The sequence below is a fragment of the Salvelinus namaycush genome, chromosome 6 (genome assembly GCF_016432855.1).
Source record: "Salvelinus namaycush isolate Seneca chromosome 6, SaNama_1.0, whole genome shotgun sequence".
Classification (NCBI taxonomy): domain Eukaryota; kingdom Metazoa; phylum Chordata; class Actinopteri; order Salmoniformes; family Salmonidae; genus Salvelinus; species Salvelinus namaycush.
The window spans coordinates 1,567,499-1,589,088 of record NC_052312.1 but is presented as its reverse complement, the minus strand read 5'-3'; the positions used below and the strand labels follow the sequence as shown (position 1 = coordinate 1,589,088).

At 46.3% G+C, this 21,590-nt stretch overlaps 1 protein-coding gene across 3 annotated transcripts in view; it reads right to left on the bottom strand.

Annotated features, from left to right (window-relative positions):
• The window catches only part of LOC120049548 (glucosidase 2 subunit beta-like), a 316,045-nt gene that overhangs the window by 241,793 nt on the left and 52,662 nt on the right, over positions 1 to 21,590 (bottom strand). For all 3 annotated transcript variants that reach the window (XR_005477118.1, XM_038995818.1, XM_038995819.1), the window contains exon 9: positions 1,622 to 1,708. Coding sequence is in view for 2 of the 3 variants with exons in the window: in XM_038995818.1 (XP_038851746.1) it covers positions 1,622 to 1,708 (87 nt within the window). In the remaining variant the exon portion in view is untranslated. The remainder of the gene's footprint in view (positions 1 to 1,621; positions 1,709 to 21,590) is intronic.

The window sequence follows — 21,590 nt, the reverse complement described above, 5'->3', positions numbered from 1 at the left end:
TGATGATGGAGAGGGTAGAGGTCAGAGTGTAACAGGGTATTGATGTACCATGATGATGGAGAGGGTAGAGAGGTCAAAGTGTAACAGGGTATTGATGTATCATGATGATGGAGAGGGTAGAGAGGTCAGAGTGTAACAGGGTATTGATGTACCATGATGATGGAGAGGGTAGAGGTCAGAGTGTAACAGGGTATTGATGTATCATGATGATGGAGAGGGTAGAGGTCAGAGTGTAACAGGGTATTGATGTACCATGATGATGGAGAGGGTAGAGGTCAGAGTGTAACAGGGTATTGATGTATCATGATGATGGAGAGGGTAGAGGTCAGAGTGTGACAGGGTATTGATGTACCATGATGATGGAGAGGGTAGAGGTCAGAGTGTAACAGGGTATTGATGTATCATGATGATGGAGAGGGTAGAGAGGTCAGAGTGTAACAGGGTATTGATGTACCATGATGATGGAGAGGGTAGAGAGGTCAGAGTGTAACAGGGTATTGATGTATCATGATGATGGAGAGGGTAGAGAGGTCAGAGTGTAACAGGGTATTGATGTACCATGATGATGGAGAGGGTAGAGGTCAGAGTGTAACAGGGTATTGATGTATCATGATGATGGAGAGGGTAGAGAGGTCAGAGTGTAACAGGGTATTGATGTACCATGATGATGGAGAGGGTAGAGAGGTCAGAGTGTAACAGGGTATTGATGTACCATGATGATGGAGAGGGTAGAGAGGTCAGAGTGTAACAGGGTATTGATGTATCATGATGATGGAGAGGGTAGAGAGGTCAGAGTGTAACAGGGTATTGATGTACCATGATGATGGAGAGGGTAGAGGTCAGAGTGTAACAGGGTATTGATGTATCATGATGATGGAGAGGGTAGAGGTCAGAGTGTAACAGGGTATTGATGTATCATGATGATGGAGAGGGTAGAGGTCAGAGGGTAACAGGGTATTGATGTATCATGATGATAGAGAGGGTAGAGAGGTCAGAGGTCAGAGTGTAACAGGGTATTGATGTATCATGATGATGGAGAGGGTAGAGGTCAGAGTGTAACAGGGTATTGATGTACCATGATGATGGAGAGGGTAGAGAGGTCAGAGTGTAACAGGGTATTGATGTACCATGATGATGGAGAGGGTAGAGAGGTCAGAGTGTAACAGGGTATTGATGTACCATGATGATGGAGAGGGTAGAGAGGTCAGAGTGTAACAGGGTATTGATGTACCATGATGATAGAGAGGGTAGAGAGGTCAGAGTGTAACAGGGTATTGATGTACCATGATGATGGAGAGGGTAGAGAGGTCAGAGTGTAACAGGGTATTGATGTACCATGATGATGGAGAGGGTAGAGAGGTCAGAGTGTAACAGGGTATTGATGTACCATGATGATGGAGAGGGTAGAGAGGTCAGAGTGTAACAGGGTATTGATGTACCATGATGATAGAGAGGGTATAGAGGTCAGAGTGTAACAGGGTATTGATGTACCATGATGATGGAGAGGGTAGAGAGGTCAGAGTGTAACAGGGTATTGATGTACCATGATGATAGAGAGGGTAGAGAGGTCAGAGGTCAGAGTGTAACAGTGAGATGAGAGAGAGAAAGGGGCTGAGCTTACTGTTACATTGTCACCCGTCCTCAGACTGGTCCAGAGTGTCTCCTCAAACCTGGAGAGATCAACCCGGTGGACCCCTCCTAGCAAAGCCTGGGGACAAAGACACTGATGAGGACAGGGCAAGACACACACACACACTAAATGGAAACACTCAAGAATAGTCTATAAACAAAAAGCGACATGAACTGTAACACACATACCAAAATACACTCTCTCACACACAAACATACCTGCTAGCCCTGCGGGTACAGTAGTATAAGAAAAATGCATTAATAACTGATAATAAACTGCACACTATCCATCTCAGGAGTCACTCTCCCAAACATACCCACAGCCCAGCACCAGAGTCACTCTCCCAAACATACCCACCGCCCAGCACCAGAGTCACTCTCCCAAACATACCCACCGAACCATAAACAATTAATGAACATGCACCTGTGGAACGGTCGTTAAGACACTAATAGCTTACAGACGGTAGGCAATTAAGGTCAGAGTTATGACAATTTAGGACACTAAGGAGCACTTTCTACTGACTCTGAAAAGCACCAAAAGAAAGATGCCCAGGGTCCCTGCTCATCTGTGTGAACGTGCCTTAGGCATGCTGCAAGGAGGCATGAGGACTGCAGATGTGGCCAGGGCAATAAATTGCAATATCCGTACTGTGAAACGCCTAAGACAGCGCTACAGTGAGACAGGACGGACAGCTGATCATCCTCACAGTGGCAGACCACGTGTAACAACACCTGCACAGGATCGGTACATCCAAACATCACACCTGTAGGACAGGTACAGGATGGCAACAACAACAGTCTGTGTTACACCAGGAACGCACAATCCCTCCATCAGTGGTCCGACTGTCCGCAATAGGCTGAGAGAGGCTATACTGAGGGCGTGTAGGCCTGTTGTAAGGCAGGTCCTCACCAGACATCACCGGCAACAGCGTTGTCAAAGGGCACAAACCCACCGTCCCTGGACCAGATAGGACTGGCAAAAAGTGCTCTTGACTGAGGAGTTGCGGTTTTGTCTCACCAGGGGTGATGGTCGGATTCGTGTTCACAGTTGAAGGAATGAGCGTTACACCGAGGCCTGTACTCTGGAGCAGGATTGATTTGGAGGTGGAGGGTCCGTCCTGATCTGGGGTGGTGTGTCACAGCATCATCGGACTGAGCTTGTTGCCATTGCAGGCAATCTGAACGCTGTGCATTAAAAGGGAGACATCCTCCTCCCTCATGGTACCCTTCCTGCAGGCTCATCCTGACATGACCCTCCAGCATGACAATGCCACCAGCCATATTGCTCGTTCTGTGCATGATTTCCTGCAAGACAGGAATGTCAGTGTTCTGCCATGGCCAGCGAAGAGCCCAGATCTCAATCCCATTGAGCACGTCTGGGACCTGTTGGATCGGAGGGTGAGGGCTAGGGCCATTCCCCCCAGAAATGTACGGGAACTCGCAGGTGCCTTGGTGGAATAGTGGGGTCACCTCTCCCAGCAAGAACTGGCAAATCTGGTGCAGTCCATAAGGAGATGAACTGCAGTACTTAATGCAGCTGGTGGCCACACCAGATACTGACTGTTTTTTTGTTTTTTTGACCCCCCCGTTGTTCAGGGACACATTATTCAATTTCTGTTAGTCACATGTCTGTGGAACTTGTTCAGTTTATGTCTCAGTTGTTGAATCTTATGTTCATACAAATATTTACACATGTTAAGGTTTGCTGAAAATAAACGCAGTTGACAGTGAGAGGACGTTTCTTATATACATCTAACAACATAATTAATTAGATCCATAAGTAATTCAACCAATCAAAAAGTGTCAGATTCATACAAAAAACATTTGAACATTTTACAGAGAACAACAGACATATTTTTCTAAAATTCTATTCAAAGGTTTTGAAAATCTGGTTTAAAAGTCATGATTTTACTATTTTGTTAATTTGGTATGTAAATAGAATTTCCCCTCCAAAAAATGATGTAATAGAAGATAAAAAAGATTAAAATCATCAAAATGATCCTTACTGTGCAGGGTTCTCCCCTTTATCGTGTTTTATTATGTTTCAGTAGTGAACAACGTAGCGTGGTGGTTAGGAATTCTGGTAAATATTTCAAATATGCAATACAAAGTGTGTGAGTCTACCTGAAGTGTTGGAAGATGTGAGGAATAGGATACACATGTTCATTTCCCCCCCCAATTTACACCACTTCAGTAGAATGACCCATATCAGTCAAACACCATTCATCTTATGGAAGGCAGTAGTTAAGCAAATATATCTATATCTCTATATATCTCTCTCTCTCTCTATATATATATATATATATATATACCCCACACACACACACACACACACACACACACACACACACACACACACACACACACACACACACACACACACACACACACACACACACACACACACACACACACACAACCAGTCAACAGTTTGGACACACCTACACATTCCAGGGATTTTCTTTATTTTTACTATTTTCTACATTGTAGAATAATAGTGAAGACATCAAAACTATGAAATAACACATATGGAATCATGTAGTAGCCCAAAAAGTGTTAAACAAATCAAAATATATTTTATATTTGAGATTCTTCCAAATTGTCACTCTGTCTCGACAGCTTTGTACATGCTTGGGATTCTCTCAACCAGCTTCGTGAGGTAGTCACCTTGAATGCATTTCAATCAACAGGTGTGCCTTGTTAAAAGTTAATTTGTGGAATTTATTTCGTTCTTAATGCGTTTGAGCCAATTGGTTGTGTTGTGACCGGGGGGGTGTACACAGAAGATAGCCCTATTTGGTAAAAGACCAAGTCCATATTATGGCATGATCAGCTCAAATAAGCAAAGAGAAACGACAGTCCATCATTACTTAAGACATCAGGAACTTTCAAGAACTTTGAAAGTTTCCTCAAGTGCATTGCAAAAACCATCAAGCGCTATGCTGAAACGGGCTCTCATGAGGACCGCCACAGGAAAGGAAGACCCAGAGTTACCTCTGCTGCAGAGGATAAGTTCATTAGAGTTACCAGCCTCAGAAATCGCAGCCCAAATAAATGAGGTGAATAATTGTGCACGCTCAAGTTCATTTTTTAAAATCTTATTTCTTGTTTGTTTCACAATAAAAAATATTTTGCACCTTCAAAGTGGTAGGCATGTTGTGTACATCAAATGATACAAACCCCACAAAAAAATAATTTTAATTCCAGGTTGTACGGCAACAAAATACGAAGGTGGTGGGTCTCCCAGTTTAAGTCGTTTAATAAAACACTATTTTGACCAGAGGCTTAAGAACACTATGTAGGGCATAGTGTGCCATTCGGGAAGTAGACCCGTGTGTTTATTCATGTGAAATGGAGTCCCACTGGAAGCCATTTTGGCAGTGCAGTAGCGCAGCAGGCGTTGACCTTTAGATACTATATGCACAATTAAGCTAAGCTAATAAACATCGCTGCCGTGCTCGGACTCGGCCGAGACATAACAGTGGTGCTCTATGTGCAGCACTGCTGTCGACCTCACAAAGGACAGCGACTGGCACCCAAAGTGCTTTGTTCTGCAGGTGTAATTCTTTAAAGGGCCACTGTGAAAATAGCTTCAGTGATTACTGGGAAATTAGTGGTGAATGTAAACGCTTGGTATTAGGCCCAAGTTTCACTTTTAAAGACCACGTTTCCTGTTATTGGCCAGATATTTACTTTTAAGACCACCTTTCCTGTTATTGGCCCGATATTTACTTTTAAGACCACCTTTCCATTTAATGGCCCGATATTTACTTTTAAGACCACCTTTCCATTTAATGGCCCGATATTTACTTTTAAGACCACCTTTCCTGTCATTGGCCAGATATTTACTTTTAAGACCACCTTTCCATTTAATGGCCCGATATTTACTTTTAAGACCACCTTTCCTGTTATTGGCCCGATATTTACTTTTAAGACCACCTTTCCATTTAATGGCCCGATATTTACTTTTAAGACCACCTTTCCATTTAATGGCCCGATATTTACTTTTAAGACCACCTTTCCTGTTATTGGCCCGATATTTACTTTTAAGACCACCTTTCCATTTAATGGCCCGATATTTACTTTTAAGACCACCTTTCCATTTAATGGCCCGATATTTACTTTTAAGACCACCTTTCCATTTAATGGCCCGATATTTACTTTTAAGACCACCTTTCCATTTAATGGCCCGATATTTACTTTTAAGACCACCTTTCCTGTTATTGGCCCGATATTTCGTCTTGCTTTAACAAATCAAACAATAGATGAAACAACCAGATGTATCCTAACACCCAATTGTAGATTATCTTTTTTGATCTGCATTGTATGATAGACATTGAAATCCCAGAATTGGTGATAGCCAGGTTGCAACTTATTGTACTAGTCTTCAGATAAGACCTACCACCAATAACGAGGGAACCATGAATGTGGTAATTTGGTACGCATTTGAGACCGATGGAGGCTAGATCAATAATATAGTGGCAAAACCACCTTGTCATAGTTTGTGTGTGTGTATCTCTTACGTTGACATGAAAAACGGTTTTGCATGGATTCAATTGTATATCTAATGACGGCCATGTTGTGGCCTTGGCTCGCCGTTTTGGATCACACCAAATGGATATTGGGGAACTTATTTAAGCTCTCACCCCAATTCCCTGGGTGTAATTGTATTTCATGATCATTTATAGATGTAGCAAATTAGTAGTGGAATAAAACATGCATAGATATTTTGGATTATTCCAAATTGTTCCCTTTGCTCTGGATTACATTTGAAACCAGGTCGAAATGAAAAAAGGTGTACATTTCCAACTGAAAAGGAAAACGTGATGAAATAATAACAGATTTGAAACGTTTGTCAAACCCCATGAAATATGGCATTAATGAAAACAACATTAAAAAAATGATTTAATTACATCACATACTGCATCCCTTTTTGTTGACTCCGCTATATATATTAATATATATATAGGTTTATAGGAGAAACCATTAAAACCATGCTTCTAAAACACATCCTCGTCAAACAGGTATTTCAGTCAGATGTTGTTACTGGGGTTTTGTATTGGCCCACAAAATCTACACTAGATGTAGTCAAATAAACGGGGGCTAAGCAAGCAGGACGAGATATATTACCTTACAGCTATATGGCAATATAAATCCACACACCCACATACAGTGCAGACAGAACTATTCCCAGCTGTGTTTATCTACAATATTGCCACATATACCTGGGTTGGGAGAATCACCTTTAGATATGTGTGTTTGCACGTGTGATATTTCAAAATATCACCTTCCACAGATAAAGTATGAGAAAAATTACACAGTCAAATATGTATATAGTATTACCATAAACCCAAACGCACACTAGTGGGAATATTAAAACGCGCCCACACGTGCAAACACACATGTGTTATTAATCTGCCACAGGTATGGCATGAGTGTCAGAGGTCCTCCTTATCCTACAGCTTATCTCTCATACCGGAATCAGAGAGAATACCCTCCCAATGTCCCATCTCCAGTATTCAGAGAGAATACCCTGCCAATGTTCCATCTACAGCATTCAGAGAGAATACCCTGCCAATGTCCCATCTCCAGTATTCAGAGAGAATACCCTGCCAATGTTCCATCTCCAGTATTCAGAGAGAATACCCTGCCAATGTTCCATCTCCAGTATTCAGAGAGAATACCCTGCCTATGTCCCATCTCCAGTATTCAGAGAGAATACCCTGCCGATGTTCCATCTCCAGTATTCAGAGAGAATACCCTGCCTATGTCCCATCTCCAGTATTCAGAGAGAATACCCTGCCAATGTCCCATCTCCAGTATTCAGAGAGAATACCCTCCCAATGTCCCATCTCCAGCATGCTGTTCAAACGGTGAAGCAGTCACAAGTGATCTCTTCACAAGCACTCAATGGGGGGAAAACACCAACCAAAATAAAAAGGGCTTATTGGGAGATTTCCCAGGTTGCCATTCTGATCATCTTACATGATACGGTGTGGCACAAGCCTAAGGGCCTTATTTGAAGATTCTATTGACGTCACACTTGTGATTACATTCGATTCCATGGGACAGGAATACAGTGTGTATTTATTAGTGCAAACCGTAGCAAAATCTTTCGCAGTGGAAAATGTTTTGCAACATAAAACCAGTTTCTATTTGACAAACTCAGGTAGTTCCCTCCCAGTTTCGTCACGTTTGTTTTCATTTGGTTCCTATTGAATAAACCCCAGGGTTCCCCATGTTCACAACAGACGCCCACTACTAATGGTTCCCCATGTTCACAACAGACGCCCACTACTAATGGTTCCCCATGTTCACAACAGACGCCCACTACTAATGGTTTCCCATGTTCACAACAGACACCCACTACTAATGGTTCCCCATGTTCACAACAGACACCAACTACTAATGGTTCCCCATGTTCACAACAGACACCCACTACTAATGGTTCCCCATGTTCACAACAGACACCCACTACTAATGGTTCCCCATGTTCACAACAGACGCCCACTACTAATGGTTCCCCATGTTCACAACAGACGCCCACTACTAATGGTTCCCCATGTTCACAACAGACGCCCACTACTAATGGTTTCCCATGTTCACAACAGACGCCCACTACTAATGGTTCCCCATGTTCACAACAGACGCCCACTACTAATGGTTCCCCATGTTCACAACAGACACCCACTACTAATGGTTCCCCATGTTCACAACAGACACCAACTACTAATGGTTCCCCATGTTCACAACAGACACCCACTACTAATGGTTCCCCATGTTCACAACAGACACCAACTACTAATGGTTCCCCATGTTCACAACAGACGCCCACTACTAATGGTTCCCCATGTTCACAACAGACACCAACTACTAATGGTTCCCCATGTTCACAACAGACACCAACTACTAATGGTTCCCCATGTTCACAACAGACGCCCACTACTAATGGTTCCCCATGTTCACAACAGACACCAACTACTAATGGTTCCCCATGTTCACAACAGACGCCCACTACTAATGGTTCCCCATGTTCACAACAGACACCAACTACTAATGGTTCCCCATGTTCACAACAGACACCAACTACTAATGGTTCCCCATGTTCACAACAGACGCCCACTACTAATGGTTCCCCATGTTCACAACAGACACCCACTACTAATGGTTCCCCATGTTCACAACAGACACCCACTACTAATGGTTCCCCATGTTCACAACAGACGCCCACTACTAATGATTCCCCATGTTCACAACAGACGCCCACTACTAATGGTTCCCCATGTTCACAACAGACGCCCACTACTAATGGTTCCCCATGTTCACAACAGACACCCACTACTAATGGTTCCCCATGTTCACAACAGACGCCCACTACTAATGGTTCCCCATGTTCACAACAGACACCCACTACTAATGGTTCCCCATGTTCACAACAGACGCCCACTACTAATGGTTCCCCATGTTCACAACAGACACCCACTACTAATGGTTCCCCATGTTCACAACAGACACCAACTACTAATGGTTCCCCATGTTCACAACAGACACCCACTACTAATGGTTCCCCATGTTCACAACAGACGCCCACTACTAATGGTTCCCCATGTTCACAACAGACACCCACTACTAATGGTTCCCCATGTTCACAACAGACACCAACTACTAATGGTTCCCCATGTTCACAACAGACGCCCACTACTAATGGTTCCCCATGTTCACAACAGACACCAACTACTAATGGTTCCCCATGTTCACAACAGACACCCACTACTAATGGTTCCCCATGTTCACAACAGACACCAACTACTAATGGTTCCCCATGTTCACAACAGACGCCCACTACTAATGGTTCCCCATGTTCACAACAGACACCAACTACTAATGGTTCCCCATGTTCACAACAGACACCAACTACTAATGGTTCCCCATGTTCACAACAGACGCCCACTACTAATGGTTCCCCATGTTCACAACAGACACCAACTACTAATGGTTCCCCATGTTCACAACAGACGCCCACTACTAATGGTTCCCCATGTTCACAACAGACACCAACTACTAATGGTTCCCCATGTTCACAACAGACACCAACTACTAATGGTTCCCCATGTTCACAACAGACACCAACTACTAATGGTTCCCCATGTTCACAACAGACGCCCACTACTAATGGTTCCCCATGTTCACAACAGACATCAACTACTAATGGTTCCCCATGTTCACAACAGACACCCACTACTAATGGTTCCCCATGTTCACAACAGACACCAACTACTAATGGTTCCCCATGTTCACAACAGACGCCCACTACTAATGGTTCCCCATGTTCACAACAGACGCCCACTACTAATGGTTCCCCATGTTCACAACAGACACCCACTACTAATGGTTCCCCATGTTCACAACAGACGCCCACTACTAATGGTTCCCCATGTTCACAACAGACACCCACTACTAATGGTTCCCCATGTTCACAACAGACGCCCACTACTAATGGTTCCCCATGTTCACAACAGACACCCACTACTAATGGTTCCCCATGTTCACAACAGACGCCCACTACTAATGGTTCCCCATGTTCACAACAGACACCAACTACTAATGGTTCCCCATGTTCACAACAGACGCCCACTACTAATGGTTCCCCATGTTCACAACAGACACCCACTACTAATGGTTCCCCATGTTCACAACAGACACCCACTACTAATGGTTCCCCATGTTCACAACAGACGCCCACTACTAATGGTTCCCCATGTTCACAACAGACGCCAACTACTAATGGTTCCCCATGTTCACAACAGACGCCCACTACTAATGGTTCCCCATGTTCACAACAGACACCCACTACTAATGGTTCCCCATGTTCACAACAGACGCCCACTACTAATGGTTCCCCATGTTCACAACAGACGCCCACTACTAATGGTTCCCCATGTTCACAACAGACACCAACTACTAATGGTTCCCCATGTTCACAACAGACGCCAACTACTAATGGTTCCCCATGTTCACAACAGACGCCCACTACTAATGGTTCCCCATGTTCACAACAGACACCCACTACTAATGGTTCCCCATGTTCACAACAGACGCCCACTACTAATGGTTCCCCATGTTCACAACAGACGCCCACTACTAATGGTTCCCCATGTTCACAACAGACACCAACTACTAATGGTTCCCCATGTTCACAACAGACGCCCACTACTAATGATTCCCCATGTTCACAACAGACGCCCACTACTAATGGTTCCCCATGTTCACAACAGACGCCCACTACTAATGATTCCCCATGTCCACAACAGACACCCACTACTAATGGTTCCCCATGTTCACAACAGACGCCAACTACTAATGGTTCCCCATGTTCACAACAGACGCCCACTACTAATGGTTCCCCATGTTCACAACAGACGCCAACTACTAATGGTTCCCCATGTTCACAACAGACGCCCACTACTAATGGTTCCCCATGTTCACAACAGACACCCACTACTAATGGTTCCCCATGTTCACAACAGACACCCACTACTAATGGTTCCCCATGTTCACAACAGACGCCCACTACTAATGGTTCCCCATGTTCACAACAGACACCAACTACTAATGGTTCCCCATGTTCACAACAGACACCCACTACTAATGGTTCCCCATGTTCACAACAGACGCCCACTACTAATGGTTCCCCATGTTCACAACAGACGCCCACTACTAATGGTTCCCCATGTTCACAACAGACACCCACTACTAATGGTTCCCCATGTTCACAACAGACGCCCACTACTAATGGTTCCCCATGTTCACAACAGACACCAACTACTAATGGTTCCCCATGTTCACAACAGACACCAACTACTAATGATTCCCCATGTTCACAACAGACGCCCACTACTAATGGTTCCCCATGTTCACAACAGACGCCCACTACTAATGGTTCCCCATGTTCACAACAGACACCAACTACTAATGGTTCCCCATGTTCACAACAGACGCCCACTACTAATGGTTCCCCATGTTCACAACAGACGCCCACTACTAATGGTTCCCCATGTTCACAACAGACGCCCACTACTAATGGTTCCCCATGTTCACAACAGACGCCCACTACTAATGGTTCCCCATGTTCACAACAGACACCCACTACTAATGGTTCCCCATGTTCACAACAGACACCCACTACTAATGGTTCCCCATGTTCACAACAGACACCAACTACTAATGGTTCCCCATGTTCACAACAGACGCCCACTACTAATGGTTCCCCATGTTCACAACAGACACCCACTACTAATGGTTCCCCATGTTCACAACAGACGCCCACTACTAATGGTTCCCCATGTTCACAACAGACGCCCACTACTAATGGTTCCCCATGTTCACAACAGACACCAACTACTAATGGTTCCCCATGTTCACAACAGACACCAACTACTAATGGTTCCCCATGTTCACAACAGACACCAACTACTAATGGTTCCCCATGTTCACAACAGACACCAACTACTAATGGTTCCCCATGTTCACAACAGACACCAACTACTAATGGTTCCCCATGTTCACAACAGACGCCAACTACTAATGGTTCCCCATGTTCACAACAGACACCAACTACTAATGGTTCCCCATGTTCACAACAGACACCAACTACTAATGGTTCCCCATGTTCACAACAGACACCAACTACTAATGGTTCCCCATGTTCACAACAGACGCCCACTACTAATGGTTCCCCATGTTCACAACAGACGCCCACTACTAATGGTTCCCCATGTTCACAACAGACGCCCACTACTAATGGTTCCCCATGTTCACAACAGACACCCACTACTAATGGTTCCCCATGTTCACAACAGACGCCAACTACTAATGGTTCCCCATGTTCACAACAGACGCCCACTACTAATGGTTCCCCATGTTCACAACAGACGCCCACTACTAATGGTTCCCCATGTTCACAACAGACGCCCACTACTAATGGTTCCCCATGTTCACAACAGACGCCCACTACTAATGGTTCCCCATGTTCACAACAGACGCCCACTACTAATGGTTCCCCATGTTCACAACAGACACCCACTACTAATGGTTCCCCATATTCACAACAGACGCCCACTACTAATGGTTCCCCATGTTCACAACAGACGCCCACTACTAATGGTTCCCCATGTTCACAACAGACACCCACTACTAATGGTTCCCCATGTTCACAACAGACGCCCACTACTAATGGTTCCCCATGTTCACAACAGACACCAACTACTAATGGTTCCCCATGTTCACAACAGACGCCCACTACTAATGGTTCCCCATGTTCACAACAGACACCCACTACTAATGGTTCCCCATGTTCACAACAGACACCAACTACTAATGGTTCCCCATGTTCACAACAGACACCAACTACTAATGGTTCCCCATGTTCACAACAGACGCCCACTACTAATGGTTCCCCATGTTCACAACAGACACCAACTACTAATGGTTCCCCATGTTCACAACAGACACCCACTACTAATGGTTCCCCATGTTCACAACAGACACCAACTACTAATGGTTCCCCATGTTCACAACAGACACCCACTACTAATGGTTCCCCATGTTCACAACAGACGCCCACTACTAATGGTTCCCCATGTTCACAACAGACACCAACTACTAATGGTTCCCCATGTTCACAACAGACGCCCACTACTAATGGTTCCCCATGTTCACAACAGACACCAACTACTAATGGTTCCCCATGTTCACAACAGACGCCCACTACTAATGGTTCCCCATGTTCACAACAGACGCCCACTACTAATGGTTCCCCATGTTCACAACAGACGCCCACTACTAATGGTTCCCCATGTTCACAACAGACGCCCACTACTAATGGTTCCCCATGTTCACAACAGACGCCCACTACTAATGGTTCCCCATGTTCACAACAGACACCCACTACTAATGGTTCCCCATGTTCACAACAGACGCCCACTACTAATGGTTCCCCATGTTCACAACAGACACCCACTACTAATGGTTCCCCATGTTCACAACAGACGCCCACTACTAATGGTTCCCCATGTTCACAACAGACACCCACTACTAATGGTTCCCCATGTTCACAACAGACGCCCACTACTAATGGTTCCCCATGTTCACAACAGACGCCCACTACTAATGGTTCCCCATGTTCACAACAAACACCCACTACTAATGGTTCCCCATGTTCACAACAGACGCCCACTACTAATGGTTCCCCATGTTCACAACAGACGCCCACTACTAATGGTTCCCCATGTTCACAACAGACGCCCACTACTAATGGTTCCCCATGTTCACAACAGACGCCCACTACTAATGGTTCCCCATGTTCACAACAGACGCCCACTACTAATGGTTCCCCATGTTCACAACAGACACCCACTACTAATGGTTCCCCATGTTCACAACAGACGCCCACTACTAATGGTTCCCCATGTTCACAACAGACACCAACTACTAATGGTTCCCCATGTTCACAACAGACGCCCACTACTAATGGTTCCCCATGTTCACAACAGACACCCACTACTAATGGTTCCCCATGTTCACAACAGACGCCCACTACTAATGGTTCCCCATGTTCACAACAGACGGCCACTACTAATGGTTCCCCATATTCACAACAGACGCCCACTACTAATGGTTCCCCATGTTCACAACAGACGGCCACTTTTAATTATTACATTAACAGCCACAATATTACAGACAGGTGTGACATCAGATAAGGATGCATTAATAAACCCTGATAATAAACAGTGCGTCTTCTATTAAGGTAAAAACACAAAAAGCCTGGATCAATGCACGGTTCGCATTGGTTTATATTTGCTAGGAATCCAGGCTCGGGACACATTTCATAAAGGCCAAAGGGTCGTCTTATCGTGGCGGTAAATGCCAATGTAATTATTAGTCTCTGGAAACGGTGGGAAGGGAAGCACGTCTTGCGGCAGTACACTATATTTAATTAATAAATGTCACCTTGTAGAGGAGAGATGGGAGAGCAAGTGAGAATGCAGAGGGGACTCTTGGACTCCAGCTGGGAGAAGGAACCAGGAGAACACAAGGCAAGGGGGGGAGAAGGAACCAGGAGAGAACACAAGGCAAGGGGGGAGAAGGCACCAGGAGAGAACACAAGGCAAGGGGGGAGAAGGCACCAGGAGAGAACACAAGGCAAGGGGGGGAGAAGGAACCAGGAGAACACAAGGCAAGGGGGGGAGAAGGAACCCGGAGAACACAAGGCAAGGGGGGGAGAAGGAACCAGGAGAGAACACAGGGCAAGGGGGGGAGAAGGAACCAGGAGAACACAAGGCAAGGGGGGGAGAAGGAACCAGGAGAGAACACAGGGCAAGGGGGGAGAAGGAACCAGGAGAACACAAGGCAAGGGGGGAGAAGGCACCAGGAGAGAACACAAGGCAAGGGGGGGAGAAGGAACCAGGAGAGAACACAAGGCAAGGGGGGGAGAAGGAACCCGGAGAACACAAGGCAAGGGGGGGAGAAGGCACCAGGAGAGAACACAAGGCAAGGGGGGGAGAAGGAACCAGGAGAGAACACAAGGCAAGGGGGGGAGAAGGAACCAGGAGAACACAAGGCAAGGGGGGGAGAAGGAACCAGGAGAACACAAGGCAAGGGGGGAGAAGGAACCAGGAGAACACAAGGCAAGGGGGGGAGAAGGAACCCGGAGAACACAAGGCAAGGGGGGGAGAAGGAACCAGGAGAGAACACAGGGCAAGGGGGGAGAAGGAACCAGGAGAACACAAGGCAAGGGGGGGAGAAGGAACCAGGAGAGAACACAGGGCAAGGGGGGAGAAGGAACCAGGAGAACACAAGGCAAGGGGGGGAGAAGGCACCAGGAGAGAACACAAGGCAAGGGGGGGGGGGGGGGAGAAGGAACCAAGAGAAAAGACAATGCCAGGGGGGGGGGGGGGAGAAGGAACCAGGAGAGAAGACAAGGCCAGGGAGGAAAAGGAACCAGGAGAGAAGACAAGGCCAGAGGGAGAAGGAACCAGGAGAGAACACAAGGCCAGGGAGGAGAAGGAACCAGGAGAGAACACACTGCCAGGGGGGAGAAGGAACCAGGAGAGAACACACTGCCAGGGGGGAGAAGGAACCAGGAGAGAACACACTGCCAGGGGGGAGAAGGAACCAGGAGGGAAGACAAGGCCAGGGGGAGAAGGAACCAGGAGAGAACACACTGCCAGGGGGGAGAAGGAACCAGGAGAGAACACACTGCCAGGGGGGAGAAGGAACCAGGAGAGAACACACTGCCAGGGGGGAGAAGGAACCAGGAGAGAACACACTGCCAGGGGGGAGAAGGAACCAGGAGGGAACACAAGGCCAGGGGGAGAAGGAAACAGGAGAACACAAGGCAAGGGAGGAGAAGGAACCAGGAGAGAACACACTGCAAGGGGGGAGAAGGAACCAGGAGGGAACACAAGGCCAGGGAGGAGAAGGAACCAGGAGAGAAGACAAGGCCAGGGGGAGAAGGAACCAGGAGAGAACACACTGCAAGGGGGGAGAAGGAACCAGGAGGGAACACAAGGCCAGGGAGGAGAAGGAACCAGGAGAGAAGACAAGGCCAGGGGGAGAAGGAACCAGGAGAGAAGACAAGGCCAGGGGGAGAAGGAACCAGGAGAGAAGACAAGGCCAGGGGGAGAAGGAACCAGGAGAGAAGACAAGGCCAGGGGGAGAAGGAACCAGGAGAGAAGACAAGGCCAGGGGGAGAAGGAACCAGGAGAGAAGACAAGGCCAGGGGGAAAAGGAACCAGGAAAGAAGACAAGGCCAGGGTGAGAAGGAACCAGGAGAGAAGACAAGGCCAGGGGGAGAAGGAACCAGGAGAGAACACAAGGCCAGGGGGAGAAGGAACCAGGAGGGAACACAAGGCCAGGGAGGAGAAGGAACCAGGAGAGAAGACAAGGCCGGGGGGGGGGGGGGGTTAGGGTTAGGGACCAATAATTGACTTAAAAGCACCAGAGAACAGAGAACCCAATTATACAAGCATGAGAACATACGATTGGATTCTTCCCATAACACTGATCATGATACATGTACGATCAGAGATGGAAGGAGGGAGGGAGGGAGACCGGGTATGTTTTCCTGACTCAAAGGGCACACAGTGCCCAAAATCGACATTGTTGACCTCACGTAACAGGTTGCAACCCTTTGACCTTTGTTTGTAAATAGAAACCCATCTCAACGGAGGCTGGGAGCAGTGTGACACATGGCATGGGGACAGTCCAACACAACCAGTACATGTCCAACGCAATTCAACTGGGCATTCCTGCACAGCCCTCCTAACCACAAACAATGAGAGGGCCTTTACTGAAGCACACATACTGAAATGAAATGAACTTAAAGGAAAATGTAGATCTCCCTTCCTTCTGACATCAATGCTGTCCCCCAAAAATCTGGCTCCTATTTTGCAATGGCGAGGGTCAGCCCCGTTCTGTCTCTTTGCTTAGCTCGCTGTCAGGAAGTCTGCACGCAACATGGCGGGTTGTCACAGAGGAAGCAATCTCCCGTGACACCCCTCCTCACCCCCACCCCTTTTCCTTCCCCTCCCCGGTAAACCTGGGGCCCCCTTGGCCCCTGTGCCATTTCTGTCATTGAATCCCCGGCAGACTCTTACCTGGGAAACCCTGTCATTATTTCCCTATGTGTTAACCCTGAGCCAGATGTAAGCGAGAGAAAACTGGAGGAAAAAGCAGAAGAAATCACGAGGAAATAGATCAAGGTCCCAGACAGCGAACAAAAGACAAGCTCTAAATGTTCCTTACATAACGGTTCCTCTGCTGTGTGAGTCTTCTGAGGACGATACTCCTCGGCAAGACAGAATACGCTATTGTTGCCAAAAAACAACGGCATTGGGTTTCTGAGACGTCTCACTGTGATGTAGCGCAATCAGATGCTTTCTCGCCAATCAACGATACAGCTACACCTCCACCATCCTCAACTTTCCTCCTCTGAGGAGCCTCCACTGACCCCCACCAATCCAGAACCTTCCTCCTCTGAGGAGCCTCCACTGACCACCACCAATCCTGAACCTTCCTCCTCCGAGGAGCCTCCACTGACCACCACCAATCCTCAACTTTCCTCCTCTGAGGAGCCTCCACTGACCCCCACCAATCCAGAACCTTCCTCCTCTGAGGAGCCTCCACTGACCACCACCAATCCTGAACCTTCCTCCTCTGAGGAGTCTCCACAGACCACCACCAATCCTGAACCTTCCTCCTCTGAGGAGTCTCCACAGACCACCACCAATCCTGAACCTTCCTCCTCTGAGGAGCCTCCACTGACCACCACCAATCCTGAACCTTCCTCCTCTGAGGAGTCTCCACAGACCACCACCAATCCTGAACCTTCCTCCTCTGAGGAGCCTCCACTGACCACCGCCAATCCTGAACCTTCCTCCTCTGAGGAGTCTCCACAGACCACCACCAATCCTGAACCTTCCTCCTCTGAGGAGCCTCCACTGACCACCACCAATCCTGAACCTTCCTCCTCCGAGGAGCCTCCACTGACCACCACCAATCCTGAACCTTCCTCCTCTGAGGAGCCTCCACTGACCCCCACCAATCCTGAACCTTCCTCCTCCGAGGAGCCTCCACTGACCACCACCAATCCTGAACCTTCCTCCTCCGAGGAGCCTCCACTGACCACCACCAATCCTGAACCTTCCTCTGAGGAGCCTCCACAGACCACCACCAATCCTGAACCTTCCTCTGAGGAGCCTCCACTGACCACCACCAATCCTGAACCTTCCTCTGAGGAGCCTCCACTGACCACCACCAATCCTGAACCTTCATCCTCTGAGGAGCCTCCACTGATCTGTTTTTCTTTCACTTAACTCACTAATAGAAGACTGAAAAGGTATTGAAGTACCGGTGTACCAAGCCTTACTCACTAATAGAGAGTGGGGGCGGTTTGTGGAATTACAAAAATTAAAAGTCATGGACGAAGCAGCGTGAACCACGGTGCTGTTATGGAACATAGTGACAGAATACACTTGTGATCTCCCCCATAACCAATTACATTTTGAGGAGTGTGCAAACGCCTCGATTCAGGAGCTTTCCGGAAAATCTTGAGCTCGACAGAATTCTGAGGAAAAGCCATCTGTGTCTGGCTCTTATCCCTGGCTCTCCCGAGCTTGGCTGTACCTGAGCCAGCAAATGTCAGTCGGATAAAAAGCGAGCTTGACAGACAGTCAGACACAGGAGTTTTGTCATCCGCTGTGTCATCCCTCACCAGCGAGCCGAATTGGAGGGCTTTCAAATGGTAGAAAAGCCAAGAGATGAGAGAGAAACATTATTTTTGGCTAACATAACATTTTCGTCAAACTCCTTCAAGCCAAAATAGCAAGGGCCTTGACAGTGGCTGTGTTCTCTTGGAGCTCATCGTCATCGTCTCATCTGCCATACAGTGGGGTCGTCATGGAGACCTCGCAAAACACATTTTCTTTCCCCCACAAAGGACTTAGTGTTCATCACCTAGCCTGTCTGTCTGCTTGACTGCCTGCCTGTCAGTCAGTCAGTCAGTCTGTCTGCCGGTCTGCCTGTCTACAACCTCTTGATGATGTTGTGATCAGATATGATTTTAAATGTAAATACTAAAATACTTCAACTCAGCTTCTCCTATGAGATGAGTCTATCAACTGGAGGTTTGTGTGTCCTTTACCCAAGACATACTTCATACAAAACAGCATCAAATAAGCACACACAAAGAGAAAAACAATTACCATGCTGGTAGATGTGTATTAAACTGATTGAGGTAACAGCTTGTGGAAAATACAATGTCATAATTTAAGCACGCATGCAGAATGTGTATTGGGGAGGGGGGGGAAAAAATGCAACAAGTAGTCCTAAGTTTATGGTAGACAAAGCATTATTAGTCTATAAAATCACATTATATCACCTGTGAATGTGTCCATCTGCCAAACAAAGGTATAGGTTGAGCAGAGGTTAGCAGCTCTTTGATGGTGCCATGGCAACCAATGACTGTGCTCCTGGATATCATTGTAGACGGGGTGCCCATATCTTGTGACAGGAGACATACTCGTACAGCGTTAAAAGTGGTTGACGAGTGAAGAAGGGTGATAAGAATACTAATTGTTGCCCTGGGCTTGCTTTTAGGGACTGCCAATGTAGCTTGTAAAGGTGATTTCTTTAGCATAATATTTTGGGAGAATCACCATGTGTTATTGCATTAGTGTGTGTGGTAAAACCACACACATAAGTCTTGTGGTGCATAAGAGAATTCAACGTTGCTCGTCGTTGAGAAGAAAATGTCATTCCAAGGCCGTCGCTAGTTTTAGGCCTAGTGGTGTACTTTGCATAGTAAAACCACACACATAAGTTTGAGCTCCTCCGCAGGCAGGTGGATACAGGTTAACATACAGAGCCGCTCAGAACCTGATATATCAGTTACGCAGAAGACTGCTATTTATAACATGATTTGGCTAGAAGGGCATTATAGTGTGGCCCAGTATTTCTCTATAATGCATTGCATTACTCAATGGCTATGAAGTTCATTCTTAGCAGTTCTATGTTTGAGCTGCTTTTGAAGGCAAAAGTCGAATTGAAAATACCATTTGCATTGTTGAATTTCGATTTTCATAATAGCAAGACTGATGGTTTGGTGAGCTGAGCTAGCGAGCCTGTTTGTTTGGTTACCAAGGCAACTACTTGGTAACCAAGAACGACAGATTTCTTTCCTTGTCGGCTCAGGGATTCGAACTTGCAAACTTTCGGTTACGGACAGTTATAGGGACGTAAGCTAAGATGGTTGTTGCTGTTATTTGTTGGGGTTTATTTTTGAAAGCTGACTGAGCATCATGATGTTCAAGGCCATCATGCTCTGTTGACATAGTGGAAGATCTTTCTGTGTGTGTGTGTGTGTGTGTGTGTGTGTGTGTGTGCGCGTGCGTAGGCTATTTCATAAAAATTCAAATTGTGAAACATTAACAAATGTATCCTTTTTAGATAAAACTATACTAAGTAAATTCACGTCACCAAATAATTGTGTAAAACACACTGTTTTGCAATGAAGATCTACAGTAGCCTCAACAGCACTCTGTGGGGTAGCACCATGGTGTAGCCGGAGGACAGCTAGCTTCCGTCCTCCTCTGGGTACATTGACTTCAATACAAAACCTAGGAGGTTCATGGTTCTCGCCCCTTTCCATAGACTTACACAGTAATTATGACAACTTCAGGAGGACGTCCTCTAACCCATCAGAGCTCTTGCAGCATGAACTGACATGTTATCCACCCAATCAAAGGATCAGAGAATGGATCTAGTACTGAAAGCATAAGCTACAGCTAGCTATCACTGCAGTGTATAAAATGTGGTGAGTAGTTGACTCAAAGAGAGAGAAAGACAATAGTTGAACAGTTTTGAACAAATTAATTTCTTCCAAAATTAAGGAGAAGCAGGAGAGAGAGAAAGAGAGAGAGCTATCTACTTATATTTTGTAATATATATATTTGTTTTACTTTCACTAGTTTAGCCTACTCAAACACCTGGCTCAAACAGAGAGGGATGCTATGTTAGCTAGCTGGCTATGGCTATGGCTATCCAACACTGAAACTCTTCCAAGTCAATGTAAGCTTTTGGTTATATTCATTTATTGCCACCGGAGCCTGCCGGTGTAACTGCTAAACTGCTTGCTGTACACTGTACAATGTACTGCGTGATTGTAGCGGGTTTACTAACGCGTTAGTTCTAGCAGTTACGTTGACTATGATGTTAATATGTAAAAAAACAACGTAGGCTTTGTGTAGCGGTTAGCGGTTATGAAAGTTTGGCTTGGGAAGGTTTTTTCACCTGGTCACAAGACAGCTGTTGTGTTGTTCACAAGCGAAGGGAAAAGGTGAGAGGAGCGTAGATGGGAGAAGGAATGATATATAGAACGAGCAAAGTGATCATGCTGTTTGTAT